The sequence below is a fragment of the Choristoneura fumiferana genome, chromosome 28 (genome assembly GCF_025370935.1).
Source record: "Choristoneura fumiferana chromosome 28, NRCan_CFum_1, whole genome shotgun sequence".
In the NCBI taxonomy this organism is placed as follows: Eukaryota; Metazoa; Arthropoda; class Insecta; order Lepidoptera; family Tortricidae; genus Choristoneura; species Choristoneura fumiferana.
The window spans coordinates 9,211,089-9,227,400 of NC_133499.1; the positions used below are offsets into that span (position 1 = coordinate 9,211,089).

Sequence of the window (16,312 nt, forward strand, 5' to 3'; positions counted from 1 at the left end):
AAATGCACGATAGTTTTACTTCCTAAATTGGACTTGTTAATAATATTAGATTGTACAACAAGAGCATAAAACAAGCCATTTTACCCAAGACGTTCATATAGTCACCCGAGCCGGTACAGCGAGGGTGGATAGACACGTCGAGGAGAAAATGGGGATTGCGAGGAAAGGAAATAGGAACAGTTAAAACAATTGTTCAGTTAGTGTGTACCTTTTATTTGTCATGAATTACTATATAATTATATATTTTTTTGTTTTATTGATTTATTTTGATCGATTTTTATTTTTATATAAATTAAAAATGATTAAAAAATTATGTAGATTTTGCTTGTAGTAAGTTGCTTATTGTTATTAGCCACAATCTATAATTAAAAATTGGGTTGTTAAGATTTTTTTGTCCCAAATGATGATACTTTTAACTAATTAGAGACTGATTACAGACTGATTAGAATACGAGTATCAATAGAGTTTAATGTTTGTTATTTATTAAGTTTTATTATAAAGCTCGGATTATCGTCACTGAAAAAATCTCGTACTTATCTAAAATCAATATGTCAACAAAATTGAACCTTGATATAACGTCTATAAAGTTCACTCGGAAAAATTATCTATTTTGAGCTACGAGTTTTTAAAAAAAGTAAATTAATCAAGATATTAAGGTGCTTAATTTGTACCTACTTTAATAGAATTATATATGTATTTTTGTAATACAGAAACATAATTGGAATACTGAAGGTGCTGTACCTACCTCAAGATTTATATAATAATAACTGAAGAAGAAGACTTCGTTTTATGTTAAAAATGCTTTTCTAAATGTTGATTAAAACTATCTAAAAATGTTCATTCACTGGGTTTTACTATGTTCATTCATTAACTTTTTCGTTCATTTACTAGGTTTTTGGGTACTTTTTTATAAATTCTTGCATAACTCAAAAACTATACACGTAATAAAAAATCGCAGAAATTAAATTCTTGTTTATTAAATAACGATTGATTAAATTACATAAAACCATTACAATTATTAATAAGTACAGAGTAGTGATTTTTCAAAGTAGAAAAGTTTCTTAAGTGTTCATTCACTGGAGGTTTTTACCCTATTCTATTGTGACCACAACCGCATAATACTCAGTTTAGGAAATATACAATAAAATAGTTCATTGAAATAACGACTTTATTGTCTAAAGCAGAAAGTGCATTTTAAAGTACATTTTCGCAGATAATACTTTTCCATAAGGCTGCTTGTCTACGACGCATTCAATTTTGAAAAACATTATCTGACAACAAAATTTTATTTAAAATTAACTCTCTAATGTAAATAATGAAGTCGTTACCTCAAGGAGCTATTTCGTTTTATTTAAAATTGAGGATTTTTTACTTGAGGACATAATAGAATACAGTTGATATCCCATAAATTTGTCAAAGACATCATGGCGAAATTGATTAAGAAATCTGCCTGGTACATGATTCAGTTTCCTAGTCTGTACATTAATTTAAGTGCACCGTCTGATTTCTTAATATGGCACTATTGTTTTATTAAACTTAAAACTAATTAAAATCACACGTGGTACCTTTTAAAATCCATATAAAGTAACTACGACGTTTTTTACAACTTTACTAAAGAAGTAACGTTTATCTTCTGTATAAAAAATCTGTAGTCTACTTCAAATCTCCTCATGCCTAATAAATTTAGGGTACCTAACCTACCATTATAAAATAGTACAGAACGAATGTATAAGGAACTAAAATGTTACATAATACAACTGTTACCACGTTTATGCAAGTATTTAAGATCAGAAATTACGTCACAAAAATAGTGGCGCCTTCATCTAACTGACCACTGGCTGAAAAATTTAGAATTGATAATGTGAATAGTGTGTGTAGATCAGTTTATTTTTGGATTATGTATTCTTAAGGGCCAAAGACACTAGTGGATTTTAGTTTTTAAGAATATGAGTTGCTCTAAAGTAGATGGCGGCATGCATTCGGAAAAACTCCATTATGGATTACTAGATTATAAATTTCAATGTGTTTTCAGTCTGACGACCCCTCGAGGAGAACATGCTTAGAATTTTATTTTTTATAATTATTGCTAATCTTATTACCTTTGACGATTTCAATACACATTCTTATAACTGACATTTATGTAAATTATAATGTAATGATGTATTGAATGAATAAATAAACTAAACTAAACTAGGAAGGGAGCCCAGACAGGGCTGAACTTTCACCGGCTGAAAAACCCGACTGCACGTCCTCAACTCCCTGGAGCTTATTGCGAGGGGGGTCCGGGGGGCTTCTTATCTACCCATAGTCTTGCTTCAGCTATTTGCTGGTGAGCCGGGAGAGGAGTATGGATTCTCCTGTTAGTTTCTTCCTTGACCTAACCTAGTCCTTGCCTTGTAGAATAGAGATAAATATTGTAGTGTAAGACATACAAGTAAAGTAACTTGAAGGTGATAATGATCGACGTAAAAATTGAGACCAATCGAGAGTGAAATGTAATTAGTTGAGAATATCGATATAGGACGAAAGGTACGGACTTTAATTCGTGTGTTATTGGCTTAGGCTGCCTGCCTGTCGAGCGGAGTGAGGCAGGGGAGCGGCGAGCGCGATAAAAATCTACCAATAGAATTGCATAAAATCTCCGCTTGTCTTCGGTGGGCAGGGCGCTAGTAACTAGCTTAAAAATTCATACAAAACCGAGAATCTGAGTGGGAAAGAAGAGCGGAGAAGCGGGGCCGAGAAAAGAGCGCAAGCGGGGAAGTTCACGTATGGAAAGACTGCACTATTTCGCTCCGCAGTTACCTTCTCGCTCCGCTCCGCGCTTATGGATATACACGGTTCGGATGTCCGCTCCGCTCCGCTGTCTCGCTCCGCTTCAATAGACAGGCAGCCTTGTAAGCGCTTTTTGAGAAAGGTTATTTCGCGAAAGTATCTTATAAGTCAGGGTTTCTCAAAGTGGGGTACGCGAACCCCTAGGGGTTCGCTATTTCACGGTAGGGGGTTCGCGACAAGGTTTACGTGATGGTGGCTGCAAGACTGGGAAGATGATTAAGATTGGTTTTTGGAGTCTTTTATATATACTTACTGAAATAAATAATATAGGTACATTATATTATGATACTACGAAGCTTGAGGTCCCGGGTTCGATTCCCGTGTCGGGGCAGATATTTGTATGAAAAATACGAATGTTTGTTCTCGGGTCTTGGGTGTTTAATATGTATTTATGTATGTATCTATCTATATAATTATATTTATCCGTTGCTTAGTACCCATAACACAAGCTTTGCTAAGCTTACTTTGGGACTAGGTTAATTGGTGTGAATTGTTCCGTTATATTTACTTTCTTTGGGGGGGGGGGGTAGGGGTTCGCTGTCGTCTAGAAACTTTAACAGGGGTACGTGGAGCCATAAGTTTGAGAAACCCTGTTATAAGTTATAGCCCGAATTTATGGCCGATATAGCAGTGAGTTCTGTGATGCGGTGTCTGTTTGTTCTATGCGAATAAACAGGATCACATGTCCTCTCTTGAACACATAAGTTCCTAAAACCTAAGTAGATATAACTAATTTCGTAGCCTAAAACGATCAATCATAAGTATTTTGGAAGAACAATAATTCAATATAAACTCAATATTTTCTTGGCTTAGAAAAACATGTAATAAGCCTATCCATAAGTATGGGCTTACTTATAAATAAGTCAATTATAAGTATGTACTTTTGCTTCTGTGAAATAAGTCAATCGTAAATATAAGCCAAATATAAGTACTAGATAAGTACAGAATATTGCTTAAACTTAAGAACTGATTAAAATGGTTATGGTTAGGTTACTTTGATTGATATACCAACATGGCGTATGATGCACGTGTGAATTTACAAAAAGGTATTTAAAAAATATTATTTCACTTCTCATGCTCGTAAAGTTTGTTTATGCTGGATCTAGGCGACATAAACTAACTTTTTATGCTCTAGTGCATAAAATAAAATCTTCGTCTATGACCAAGGTAGGTAATTACGTGTGAACAGCCACAAACAAAGAAGTTTCTACAAAAATAGAAATCAATCAAAATAGATAAATAAAACTAAAAAAATATAATTATAATAATAATGCGTGAACAATGTAAGGTAGGTACATACAAAGTGAACAATTGTTTCCACTGTTGCTATTTCATTTCCTCGCCATCGAAGTGAAAAGCAGAGTGCAAAACTCGAGCATTAAACCCACTTTCCCCTCGACGTGTCCGTCCAGTCCACCCTCGCCGTACCGGCTCGGGTTTTATGCTCTTTTTGTACAATCTACTATATTTAGCTATCAACTTGCAGTTAAAAGTATCTGACATCCTAAAATTCACTACGAGTAAAATAAGATAAATAAATAGAATGCTGCCATGCTACCTTTACGTTTTTATTAGTTAGTATTTATTTTTTGTCAAATTGCGGGCGTGTCTAGGGTTGCCAACTATACTGTTAAAAACAGTATTATATTATTGTTCACTACATTATACTTTTTACTGTTGAACTAAAATAAAGTATGTGAAATACTGTTTTCAGCATCAACATTGCCTAACACTAGCACACAGTAAGTCACTACCTGCAGCATATATAGTCACAATCACAATAGTGGTGGTTCAGAACAAATCTGCGAATGTTAATTGAATAAAAAATTACCTCCTTATTTATCTTAATTTTAGGTTTGATTATGATTTATGACAAGGTCTGTGAGGCTTTTAAAAATGAAACTAAATTTATAACTTGTGCAAGAAACACCCAAAAATTTGTCTTAAAAACATGAAAAGAAGAAAATACTGTTTATTTCCCTTCTCAGACGTAAATATACTTACTTAATTTCTTGTATAAAAAGTTGGCAACCCTAGGCGTGTCAGGCATGACGTCTGTTTGACGTTTTCTCGCTGTGTGCCTTACAAACTAGTTTTACTTAGACTTTTTAACCCCCGACGCAAAAAGAGGGGGTTATAAGTTTGACCGCTATGTGTGCCTGTCTGTGGCACCGTAGCTCTTAAACGGGTAGACCGATTTGAATGCGGTTTTCTTTATTTGAAACCAGGTTTTCTAGCAATGGTCCTTAGACATGTTCCATCAAAATCGAGCCGTTTTTGAGTTATTGAACTTTGAAGTGAAGGTTATTTGCTAATATATTTAAGTTGTTCACAAATGGCGTGTCCTGGAGTCAGCAGGGTCCCTGCTGCTGCAGCAGGTCCCAGTAGAGTCCCCTGCGGCGCACCAGCTCCTCGTGGCTGCCCAGCTCGGCCACCACGCCTGGCAACACCAAGTTACATCATTATGATTGGTTTTTGGAGTCTTTTTTGTATTTTTTATTTCAACTCCAAATTTGTTACTTTTACGGGTATCCCGTGAAACCATATCGAAAATAGAAAATGAGACATGGATACACAGAAAAATCAGAAAAAGAGACCAGCACTGGGAATCGAACCCAGGTCCTCAGCAATCCGTGCTGCGTGCTATAACCCCTACACCACCGCTGGACAGGAATCTAGACACGATTTTTTCCTATGCATACATATCTCAGGTTGCTTATTTCTACTACGCTACTTAATACGCTACGCTACTTATTATTATTAAAAACTTTTATTTAAGTCCACTTGCTGGCTTTTTAATCTAGGTTTAAGTGGTCTTAAGTCCTGTCAGATTCATACAAGAACTGTCAGTGTAAGCCTTAAATCGAGATTTAAAAAAGCCTACAAGACGACCTTCGTTTCTGTCCCGTTGTGTCTTTAATCAAATCTTGCAAGTTAAAGACCAACTTCCAGTAGTCCGATTGACTTGAAATTTGGAATACTTATGTAAATCGCGTGACAATACAATAATCTGGTAGTGACATCCTGGCAGTCCGGCCAGGATCGTCTCCGCAGGACGGAACTTCAACGGTTAATGGCATCGACTTGAAACATGGTATGCAAATGTAGTTTGGGTGACAATACAAGTACAGTCAGCAAAAAAAGCTATTAATTATGGGCATACCTTTGTCGAGGACGGCGATGAGGTCGTGGCTGCGGACGGTGGCGAGGCGGTGCGCGACGGTGACGGTCGTGCGGCCCGCGGAGGCCGCCTCCAGCGCCGCCTGCACCGTCTGCGACAAGCGACAAGTTGCATCCGGTTTAGTGTTCTGGGTGGACCAAGACCAAGAGCCCGCGACAGACAGACTTTTACCCATCCTAATATTATATGCGAAAGTGTGAGTTTGTATGTTTGTCCGTCTTTCACGTCGAAACGGAGCGACGGATCGACGTGATTTTTGGCATAGAGATAGTTTATGGGCCAGAGAGTAACATAGGCAGTAGCCTACAAGAAAATAATAAGTTTGTTGTCACAGAAAAATGCACAGTTCCCGAAGGAACAGCGCGCGATAACCGAATACCACGCGGGCCGAGCCGCGGGCAAAAGCTTTTTTAATATATGTTTCTATTCTAAGACAGGAAAGAAGGATCCCCAATTATACAATTTGAATAGTGGTGGCTTTGGACGTGTATAATAGGAGGTTGTACAACATGTGCATAAAACGAGCCATTTGTCCCGAGGCGTTCATAGGGTGTAGTTTTTGGATGAGCTACGCGGGCTTATTTATAATTAGAATAATTTTGTGAATATTTTGCAATATCTGAAATTAATTATGGCAATTATGCGTTCCGGGGCAATGAATGCCCGTGTTTTGAGACAGTTTTGTCTTTCGGAAACCTTTGTCCTCCCTTTTTTCCCGAACAAAACGGGACTTGGTCGATATTTTTATGGTACGGTTAAAACGGTGTATTAAATATGATTTTAGTCTAAATTTTGTTTTCACGCCCGTAATAACAGACTTTGAAAGCCACACTTAAAACCTCACACAACAGTGGCGCCATCTAGAAAGACAAACGATAGCCCTCATTGTGATCGTCCATCGTTCTAAGGGGGAGGCCTCTGTTCTGTGGACGTGTTCTACTGATGGTATCCTTACCTCTATAGTCAAAATACCAACGGCACTTAACACGCTTTTTTTTTTGTTGGAGTCATGGGCCAAACCACTGGATTGAGCTTCACAATCCCAAAACTCTGTCCACGGAACATCATTTTTACTCAAAAGTGGTACGTGAAGCAGTTGAAATAAAAAAGAAAGAAAGAAAGAAAGGAAAACATTTATTCGTGACATTTTTACAAATAAAAGAAAAAGAAAAAAGGAAATAAATTTTGTCACGAAATGGTCCCAACTCAGCATGATGTCAACCTTATCAAAAGCATAAGAATTTCAACCGGGACGATGGGTATAAGCTTTCATCTTCGTGGAATCCTGTTATTAATGAGTGTCGGCGTCGGGATGAATGTTCGGAGGGACGATCGGACGTTGTTAGTGTTGTGTGTCGGTGTGATAGGGTGACTAATAAAAGTGATCAAGTGCGGGTAGTTCGTGATACGAGTGCCGGTACTATTAGTGATCAAGTGCGGGTAGTTCGAAGCACTCGCGCTGCTAGGCAGACTTGACACCCCACACTTCAGTCTACTCGTGACCACGGCCACTGTAACGTTGCCGAAACGTCGAGGTAAATATTACTCGTGTAAAAATAGCGTGATAAGTCCCGTTATGGTATTTTGACTATGAGTGAGAGTCACGAAAGTTTTGAAACGTGGTATCCTTACCTTCTCGCTGGCCGCATCCAGCGCGGAGGTCGCCTCGTCCAGCAGCAACACCCGCGGCTTGCGCACCAGCGCCCGCGCGATGGCTATCCGCTGCTTCTGGCCGCCCGAGAGGGACCCGCCGCCGGGGCCCAGACGCGTCTCGTAACCCTGCCAGAAACAGTATCATCATCCCAGTATATAGACGTCCCACTGCTGGGCACAGGCCTCCTCTCAGAACAGGAGGGCTTGGGCCGTAGTTCCCACGCGGGCCCACTGCGGATTGGGAACTTCACACGCACCATTGAATTGCTTCGCAGGTTTGTGCAGGTTTCCTCACGATGTTTTCCTACACCGCAAAGCTCGTGGTAAATTTCAAATGTAATTCCGCACATGAATTTGGAAAAACTCAGAGGTGCGAGCCGGGGTTTGAACCCACGACCCTCTGCTTGAGAGGCGATGGGTCAAACCACTAGGCCACCACGGCTGCTACTGTCAAAAACAGTATAGTTAGATCGAAAACACAAACTGAAATATAGATGCACAGAAAAACCAGAAAAATAAGACCAGCGCTGGGAATCGAACCCAGGTCCTCGGCATTCCGTGCCGTGTGCTATACCGCTACACCACCGCTGGACAACCAACCAAGCCCAGCAAGTAGCAGTAAGTCCAGCGGCGTGGAGAGTAAGACAGCCGGTGAAATTACTGGCACTTGAGGTATCCCATTAGGCCTCTAGGTTGGCAACGCTGCAATACCCCTGGTGTTGCAGATGTCTATGGGCGGTGGTGATCTCTTACCATCAGGAGACTATAGGTCAAGCACTAACCTGCCGGGAAAGAGTGACACCCCATTCGGCAGCATGTTTTAGCCTTGTCCAATCAAGAGAACTTGTGGGCATTTGGAGCCCCCTCCTGGGACTGGAGGCCCGGAGTGGACCACATTCTGCCCCACTCTTGCTTTTTGCAGGTGGTAGGACCTTGTGCAAGGTCCGCCCGGATTGCTACCACCATCTTGCTCGCTAATCCTGCCGTGAAGCAGCAGTGCTTGCACTGTTGTTTCGGCGTGGAGAGTGAGACAGCCGGTGAAATTACTGGCACGCGAGGTATCCTTAGGCCTCTAGGTTGGCAACGCTGCAATACCCCTGGTGTTGCAGATGTCTATGGGCGGTGGTGATCTCTTACCATCAGGAGACCCTAGGTCAAGCACTAACCTGCGGCAAGCTGGCAATGAACGTGTGCACGTTAGCCTGCTGCGCGGCGGCTATGATCTCCCCCATGGGCACGCGGCGGCTGCCGTCTCCGTACGCGATGTTGTCCCGGATGGTCCGCTCGAACAGCGCCGGCTCCTGTTGGACCAGCCCGAGCTGCGCGCGCAGCTGCCGGAGGGTCAAAGTGCGTTTGATGTCCTTGTCGTCCAGGCACTGACGGAGAGAGAGAGAGTACAATGGGTGCCCCTTCAAATGTCTACAAACTATTTATGATTGTTTTTTTTTGGAGTCTTTTTGTATTTTTTTATTTCAACTCCAAATTTGTTACTTTTACGGGCAATCATAATTTGATTGCTTAGTAGCGACATCTCTTGTCTGGGTGAGCGGTTGGTTCCGAAAGAGTGTGACGTCTGTCGATGCCACATAGATGTCGCTAGTGCTGCTGCTTAAGTAGGAAAGTAGAAATAAGCAACCTGAGATATGTATGCATAGGAAAAAATCGTGTCTAGATTCCTGTCCAGCGGTGGTGTAGGGGTTAAAGCACGCAGCACGGAAAGCTGAGGACCTGGGTTCGATTCCCAGTGCTGGTCTCTTTTTCTGGTTTTTCTGTGCATCCATGTCTCAGTTTGTATTTTCGACACAAACTATTTATCGAATTTCATTTCATCGAAAACAATTCATAGAATAGATATAGATAGATTTATTGGTTACCTTTGAAAATACATTATAATTATTATAAACACAAATGTCAGAAGAAATTCACAAAAGGATCGTCAAAATGTATACAAACAAATAAAAATAGAATTTATAATGTCAAATTATAGAGTAAAATTAAATAATAATAATAGGTACTCGTAATAATTAGAAATAGAAAATAGAAATAGAAGACATTTATTCACATTCACAAAGACACACAAATACAACCAAACTAAAAAACAACAACAGCAAACACAAATAAAACAAAAAAAAAAGAAATACAAAAATTAAAATATATGATTTTGTGTGTCCTCGCAAAAGTGAAACGGCCGCTGACTCAGCATTATGCTGAGGCGTTAAACGCCTGCAGCGCTGATAAAAGTAAAACAAGAATTTATGAGGGAATGTGTCGCCTCATGAATGAATGAAAGAATAAATGTCACGAAAACACTTTAATTAATAAAAAAAAACAAAGGTAACACGTAGGTCACAGTTAAACCCTTATTTAAATAGTAAGCAACGATTTCGGTGCGAGTTAGCGCGCGCGCATATGAACTCCGAGCAACAAGCATCGGCCGCGGTGGTAAGGCAACTGGTGCGCAGCAGTTCGTGCTTGGAGCTCGGAACCGTGGAGTGCGAGCGCGACGGACATATCGTCCGCGCTATTCTTCCCTGAAGCGGGCTGGCAACTGCCCGCGGACGATCGCACATGAGTTAAGGTGCGCGTATTGTTGTGGTTTGCTATAAATTAATTTATGAAATTTACTATTACGAACAATCAATTAAACAAATAATAAAAATGTCAAGGCAATCCAATACGTTCCGTCGTTTTAGGGTAGCGACGAAGACGACGTTCAAAAATCCCTAACTATTCATAGTTTATTTTTTAATGTATTTTATGTCTATTTGTTTTGTACGATTTGAATTTTGCAGCGCATTGGTGTCGAACTGTAATGCTGTATTTCCCAAAAATTAATAAATAAATAAAACAAATAAATAATGGCGCGCTACTGCGGCGCAAACTACCAACTGCCAACCCTTGCTTCAGCGTCAGTGGTGTGCAGTCAGGAGGCATCACACTCCGACGGTATACAGAGGTCTACTCACCACGCAGCCACCATCAGTGTCGTAACTCCTCAGCAGCAGCGCTATGAGCGTGCTCTTCCCGCATCCACTGGCTCCAACCAGCGCCAGCCGCTTTCCAGCTTCGAGGGTCAGGGAGAGACCCCGCAGCACCGGCGCCGAGGGTCGCGTGGGGTACGAGAAGTGGACGTCGGAGAACGTGACGGCGCCTGATGCTGTCTGGAGAAGAATTAACGACATCATGGATAAAGACCAACCCATTGTTGGCTACCGACATAGCCCGAAGAACTAAAGTGCAGTGGGCGGGCACATTGCTCGCGGGACTGATGGCCGATGGGGCCAGAAGGTTCTCGAATGGCGTCCGCGGACCGGGAGACGAGCTGTTGGTGCCTCCAACAAGATGGAGCGGCGACCTGGTTAAGATCGCGGGGTCGCGGTGGATGCGGAAAGCACAAGACCGGTCTGAGTGGAGAGCCGCGGGGGAGGCCTATGTTCAGCAGTGGACGTCTTTCGGCTGACATGATGATGATGATGATTGTTGGCTAAGTTCTTTTTGTTTACACATGGTTTTTGTTAACCTCTGACGCAAAAAGACGGGTGTTATAAGCTTGACCGCTATGTGTCTGTCTGTGGCACTGTAGCTCTTAAACGGGTGGACCGATTTGAATGCGATTTTTTTTATTTGAAAGCAGGTTTCCTATCGATGGTTTTAAGACATGCTTCATCAAAATCGGTTCAGCAGTTTTTGAGATATTGAACTTTGAAGTGACAAAGTCGGGGGTGTTAAAACTTTTTGTTGGTTAGGTTATGGAGTCAGGATTGGGAGTAATCCTAGACTCGTTTACTACCGCATTGTTCACGTGTTTTTAGGGTTCCGGAGCCAAAATGGCAAAAACGGAACCCTTATAGTTTCGCCATGTCTGTCTGTCTGTCTGTCCGTCCGCGGCTTTGCTCAGGGACTATCAATGCTAGAAAGCTGTAATTTTGCACGGATATACATATATGTAAACTATGCCGACAAAATGGTACAATGAAAAATGGAATGAATGGTTTTAACCTATCTATCCAACGATACCCCACACTATAGAGTTGGATAAGAAAAAAAAAATCACCACTTTACGTCTATGGGAGGTACCCTAAAAAAAATTGTTTTGAATTTTTGATTGTACCATTTCATCGGCATAGTTTACATATATATCCGTGCAAAATTACAGCTTTCTAGCATTGCTAGTCCCTGAGCAAAGCCGCGGACGGACGGACAAACAGGCAGACATGGTGAAACTATAAGGGTTCCGTTTTTGCCATTCTGGCCCCGGAACTCTAAAAACTTATTGCCCGATGTACAACTAGTTTCCCTACTTAATGACTAGATGGCGATAGGGTCGCTGTCCTTCTTGTCCTGTCGTCATCCTTTTACGTCGTGATCGTCGAAGTTTCCCTCATCTACCCCATGGTCTTCGGACTTACCCAGTCCGGGAGCTCCCGCGCGCTGTCTTCAGTGACCACCAGAGGGGCCCTCCGCAGGGCGCGCAGGATGCGGGCGCCGGAGCGCCGCGCCGCCGCGAAGTTAGGCGCGAACGAGAGGGCCTCTGCCAGCATCCAGGCGCCGTAGATCAGGGCTTCCGACACGCTGGGGAGAAGGACTTGTAAACATCATCATCAGCCGGAAGAAGTCCTGTTAAACTTAGCCCCCCCCCCCCCTTATTAGGTATCATTAGATTACGAGTATAAGTAGTATAATTTTTCAAAATGAAGTCCGCGACATAATATAGTAAGGGGGGGAGGGGGTGAAAAAATTCCCCCCGGGGTATGTTAGGTGACAAAATGTCCATGGGGTGGAAACCACTGGTTAACTGGCCAAATCATGAAATTTTAATGGCGGCGTTTTATGATATGCCTAGGAATTTCATGACCCGCCTGAACGTTACTACGCAAATCGTTGAACGGTGAGTGTTGAACGATATGGCGGATGTCCCTTAGGTAATTCATGAGATGGCGCCATTTCACGATATGCCTAGGAATTTCGGGATCTGGCGGATTTTACGATCGACCGCCGACGTATACACTGCTGCGCCCAAACCTCTTAGGACGGCTCCACACGTTGGCACCAACGTTGGTCCGAAGTGGGACGCAGTTATGCGGTGGAATGAGATGGCCCTATTAGTACCTACTAGCGTTTACCCGCACGCTTAAATCATTAGATACAGCAGTTGAATTTAAATTCCGAAATTTTATAAAAATCTCGTGGGAATTCCCTAAAATTACATCGTGGTTTTCATTGACGTTAAATTAAAACACCCATGCCAAATTTCATGACACTAAGCCCAGCGGTTGTTATTTCGAGATTTAATCCCTATCCCGTGGGAATATCGGGATAAAAAGTAGCCTATGTGTTATTCCACACGTCCAGCTACCTACATATCAAATTTCATGACTCTAAGCCCAGCGGTTATTATTTACAGATTTTATCTCTATCCTGTAGGAATATCGGGATAAAAAGTATCCTATGTTTTAATCCGGGCTATAAACTAACTTTTTGCCAAATTTCATCCAAATCCGTCCAGCCGTTTCAGCGTGAAGAAGTAACAAACATACTCACTCACTCACTCACAAACTTTTACATTTATAATATTCATAGGAATAGGATTGGTTTGTAAGAGGGGGGGGGGGGTACTCACAGTATAGCGTACGCGTAGGGCAGCCCCTCCCTCGCCACCAGGTACCCCCCGTAGCCGAGCGACACGGCGTACCCGAGGGTCGGCGCGCACAGACACAGCCCGTACACCGGCCCGCGCAGCCGCGCCGCCCCCCCCCCGCGCGCTGCCGCCTCTGACAGGCTGCCGAGGTACTTCGAGAGGATCCTCGACTCCACAGCTGAGGGGGAATTAAGAATCATCATCCGGAAACAGTTTTGTTTCTCTTTGTTCTGGTTGAATGAGGGCTATCGCGAATGAATTCGCCGCTAGAGGCGCTAGTGTAGCGTGAGGTCTCCGAAATGTCAAATCTCATAGTTTTTGGGTGAGCTACGCGGGTTTATTTATAATCGGAATAATTTTGTGAATATTTTGCATAACCTGAAATTAATTATGGCAATTATGCGTTCCGGGGCAATGAATGTCTGTGTTTTGAGACAGTTTTGTCTTTCGGAAACTTGTCCTCCCTTTTTTCCGAACAAAACGGGGACTATGCAACACTGTGGCATGCTCGATATTTTAATGGTACGGTTTTAAGGTGTATTAAATATGATTTTAATCTAAACTTTGTTTTTATACCCGTAATAACAGACTTTGAAAGCCATACTTAAAAACCTCACGCAACAGTGCGCCATCTAGTGATACAAAAAACGATAGCCCTCATTAAGAGCGACAAGGGTAGCAGTATTTGTTAATGGCGACCCGCGAGGCCTCCTCCAGCGCGCTCCTCTTACCCAGACTCTGCACGGTGCGCACGTTGGCCACAGCCTCCGTGGCGACCCGCGAGGCCTCCTCCAGCGCGCGCTTCTCTTTGACCTCGGCTTTCTTCATCACGTAGCCTTCCAGGTAGATGCCGCCCATCACCTGGAACATTCATTCAGTCATAGAGATACTTACTACTGAAGCTGTACTGACGAGTTAGAGAGGGGGGAAGGGGGCGGGGAGAAAAAACATTCGATCATTTCAACCACTTGATTTTTGTGATCACATTTTTTTATGAATGACTGTAGGGGTTCTCTGCCCTTTCCTAACTCACATTTCCCAAATGTTTCATTTGGCAACTCAGGATTTCCTCTGAAACTATATTTTTTCGGAATTTTCATATAACAAACCTAACCTAACCTACTGTGTTCTATAAAAGCATAAGAAAATACATTGAGAAGAAAATTTGGTTTCGGAGAAAATTGAGTTGACAATGGATTTGGCAAACAATAATTCTGCGAAAAGGCAGAACCCGGACTGTAGGACTTGATGTCATTTTCGAGCATTTTCCAAATGTTCTATTTACTAAGTAAATAGATAACCTGGAAACTCACAGTATCTTCTACCATAAGCGTATCAGCAAAAATGTGCCCACGAAAACCATATGGAACAAACGCTCAATGCTCCAGTCACGTCTCCTGTTTCCCCTCACCGCGTCCAGTGGCGTAGCTACCGGAGGGCTAGACGGGGCAGTGCCCCAGGGCCCCCAAGCTCGGGGGCCCCTCAGACTCTGATGTACAAACTATAAAAGACAAATCTAGAGAACCTACGTCTAATTCGGAACACGAACGATTTTAAAAAGTTTAGTTGGGGCCCTAGTTTATTTTTTGCCCCAGGACCTTAAGTTACCTAGCTACGCCACTGACCGCGTCCCTTCCTCGTAGTCTTCAGTCTACTACGAAATTCGATAATCGAAATCCGTATCGTACCGTCCCTCTCTCTCATAGCATAGGGTCAGTACTCACGCAGGGCACGCTCAGCAGCGACACGAGCGTCATCTTCCAGGAGTAGGCCGCGGCGAGTCCCACGCCGATCACCATCGTGCTGACTCCTTGGAGCACCGTGCCCAGCCGGGTGCCTGCCGAGCCGAGCCGACAATACGGTTGGTAAATCACAGGGGTCCACTACGCACTTTGACAGCTGCTTTCCGCGCATTCCGGAGCTGGGTGACACTCTTTCCCGGCATGGAAATACCGGCCATGTTTTTTGTGTACACGCCCATAGAAACTGGCAGGAGCTTCTATGGGCGTGTACACGAAAAACAGGGTCGGTGTTTCCATCCCGGTATTATCCGGGCCGGGAATGAGTGTCACCCTCGGAGCTGTCTGTCTCGTCATGTCATTTTCGGTTCATCTAAAGCCCAGTTTACACTTGCAGGAAAATTGTTCAAGTTTAATTGAATTGTGGCGCTCGATTGACCACTACAAACTCAATGGCTTTACGGCCATGCAACGTATTGCAACTTGCACTCATGCAAGAAGAATAAAAGGTACATAGTAAGTGAACAATTGTCTTGTCAATTGACTAGATTTCATATTTCTAAGACTATAATTTGATTCGTTCTCTGTATTCTGTTTGGAAAGAGAAAGACGCTGATATTTTTAAAATTTCGCTACAACTATTTAATTAATTTTAGATGTGCTTATTCTAAAAGGGCATAACGATCGGGCAATAGATCTATTACTTTTGTCTAGTCTCTTAAAATGATTTTCCGCAAAATTAGCCTAAGTTAATTTAGTATAAAGTATCTAGTAATATTTTTTTATCTAAGCGTTGTCGGTGTCGGGGGCCCGCTAAGGTTAACATGAAACTAAATATGTTGTATTTTTTAAAGTATTAACCTTAGCGGTCCCCCGACACCGACAACGCTTAGATAAAAAAATATTACTAGATACTTTATACTAAATTAACTTAGGCTAATTTTGCGGAAAATCAGCATAGTCCCGCGGGATAGAGATAAACGAATTCTTCGCAGATGAAGTCGCGGGCAACAGCTAGGTAGCGCATAATTATTTTTTACTTTTTAATTGTCTTTTCAAGCAGCGTTTTTTTCGGGCGTTTTTATTTATATTTTTGCTGGCGTTTTTTAAGTCGGGGGTTTTTTAAATTTTAAATTTAAGTTTTTATTTCATGTTTTTTAAACTTTGATATATATTTTTTAAACTGTACTAGTGTGTTGGGTATCCTGGCTGCAGCATCAGCTCATCTTGTTGCCACCATTGCATTGTATGTAGAATCAAATACTGATC

The 16,312-nt window shown here is 42.1% G+C and overlaps 1 protein-coding gene across 1 annotated transcript in view; it reads right to left on the minus strand.

The window, feature by feature from the left end:
- Positions 1-945: 945 nt before the first annotated feature.
- LOC141443986 (multidrug resistance protein homolog 49-like) overlaps positions 946-16,312 on the minus strand; it is a 36,366-nt gene continuing 20,999 nt past the window's right edge. The window contains exons 13-21 of the mRNA XM_074109431.1: positions 15,029-15,141; positions 14,036-14,165; positions 13,287-13,482; positions 12,076-12,238; positions 10,633-10,827; positions 8,833-9,042; positions 7,646-7,792; positions 5,996-6,104; positions 946-5,272 (exon numbers count right to left, since the gene is read on the minus strand). Of these exons, the coding sequence (XP_073965532.1) occupies positions 5,184-5,272; positions 5,996-6,104; positions 7,646-7,792; positions 8,833-9,042; positions 10,633-10,827; positions 12,076-12,238; positions 13,287-13,482; positions 14,036-14,165; positions 15,029-15,141 (1,352 nt within the window). The 3' untranslated portion in view covers positions 946-5,183. The remainder of the gene's footprint in view (positions 5,273-5,995; positions 6,105-7,645; positions 7,793-8,832; positions 9,043-10,632; positions 10,828-12,075; positions 12,239-13,286; positions 13,483-14,035; positions 14,166-15,028; positions 15,142-16,312) is intronic.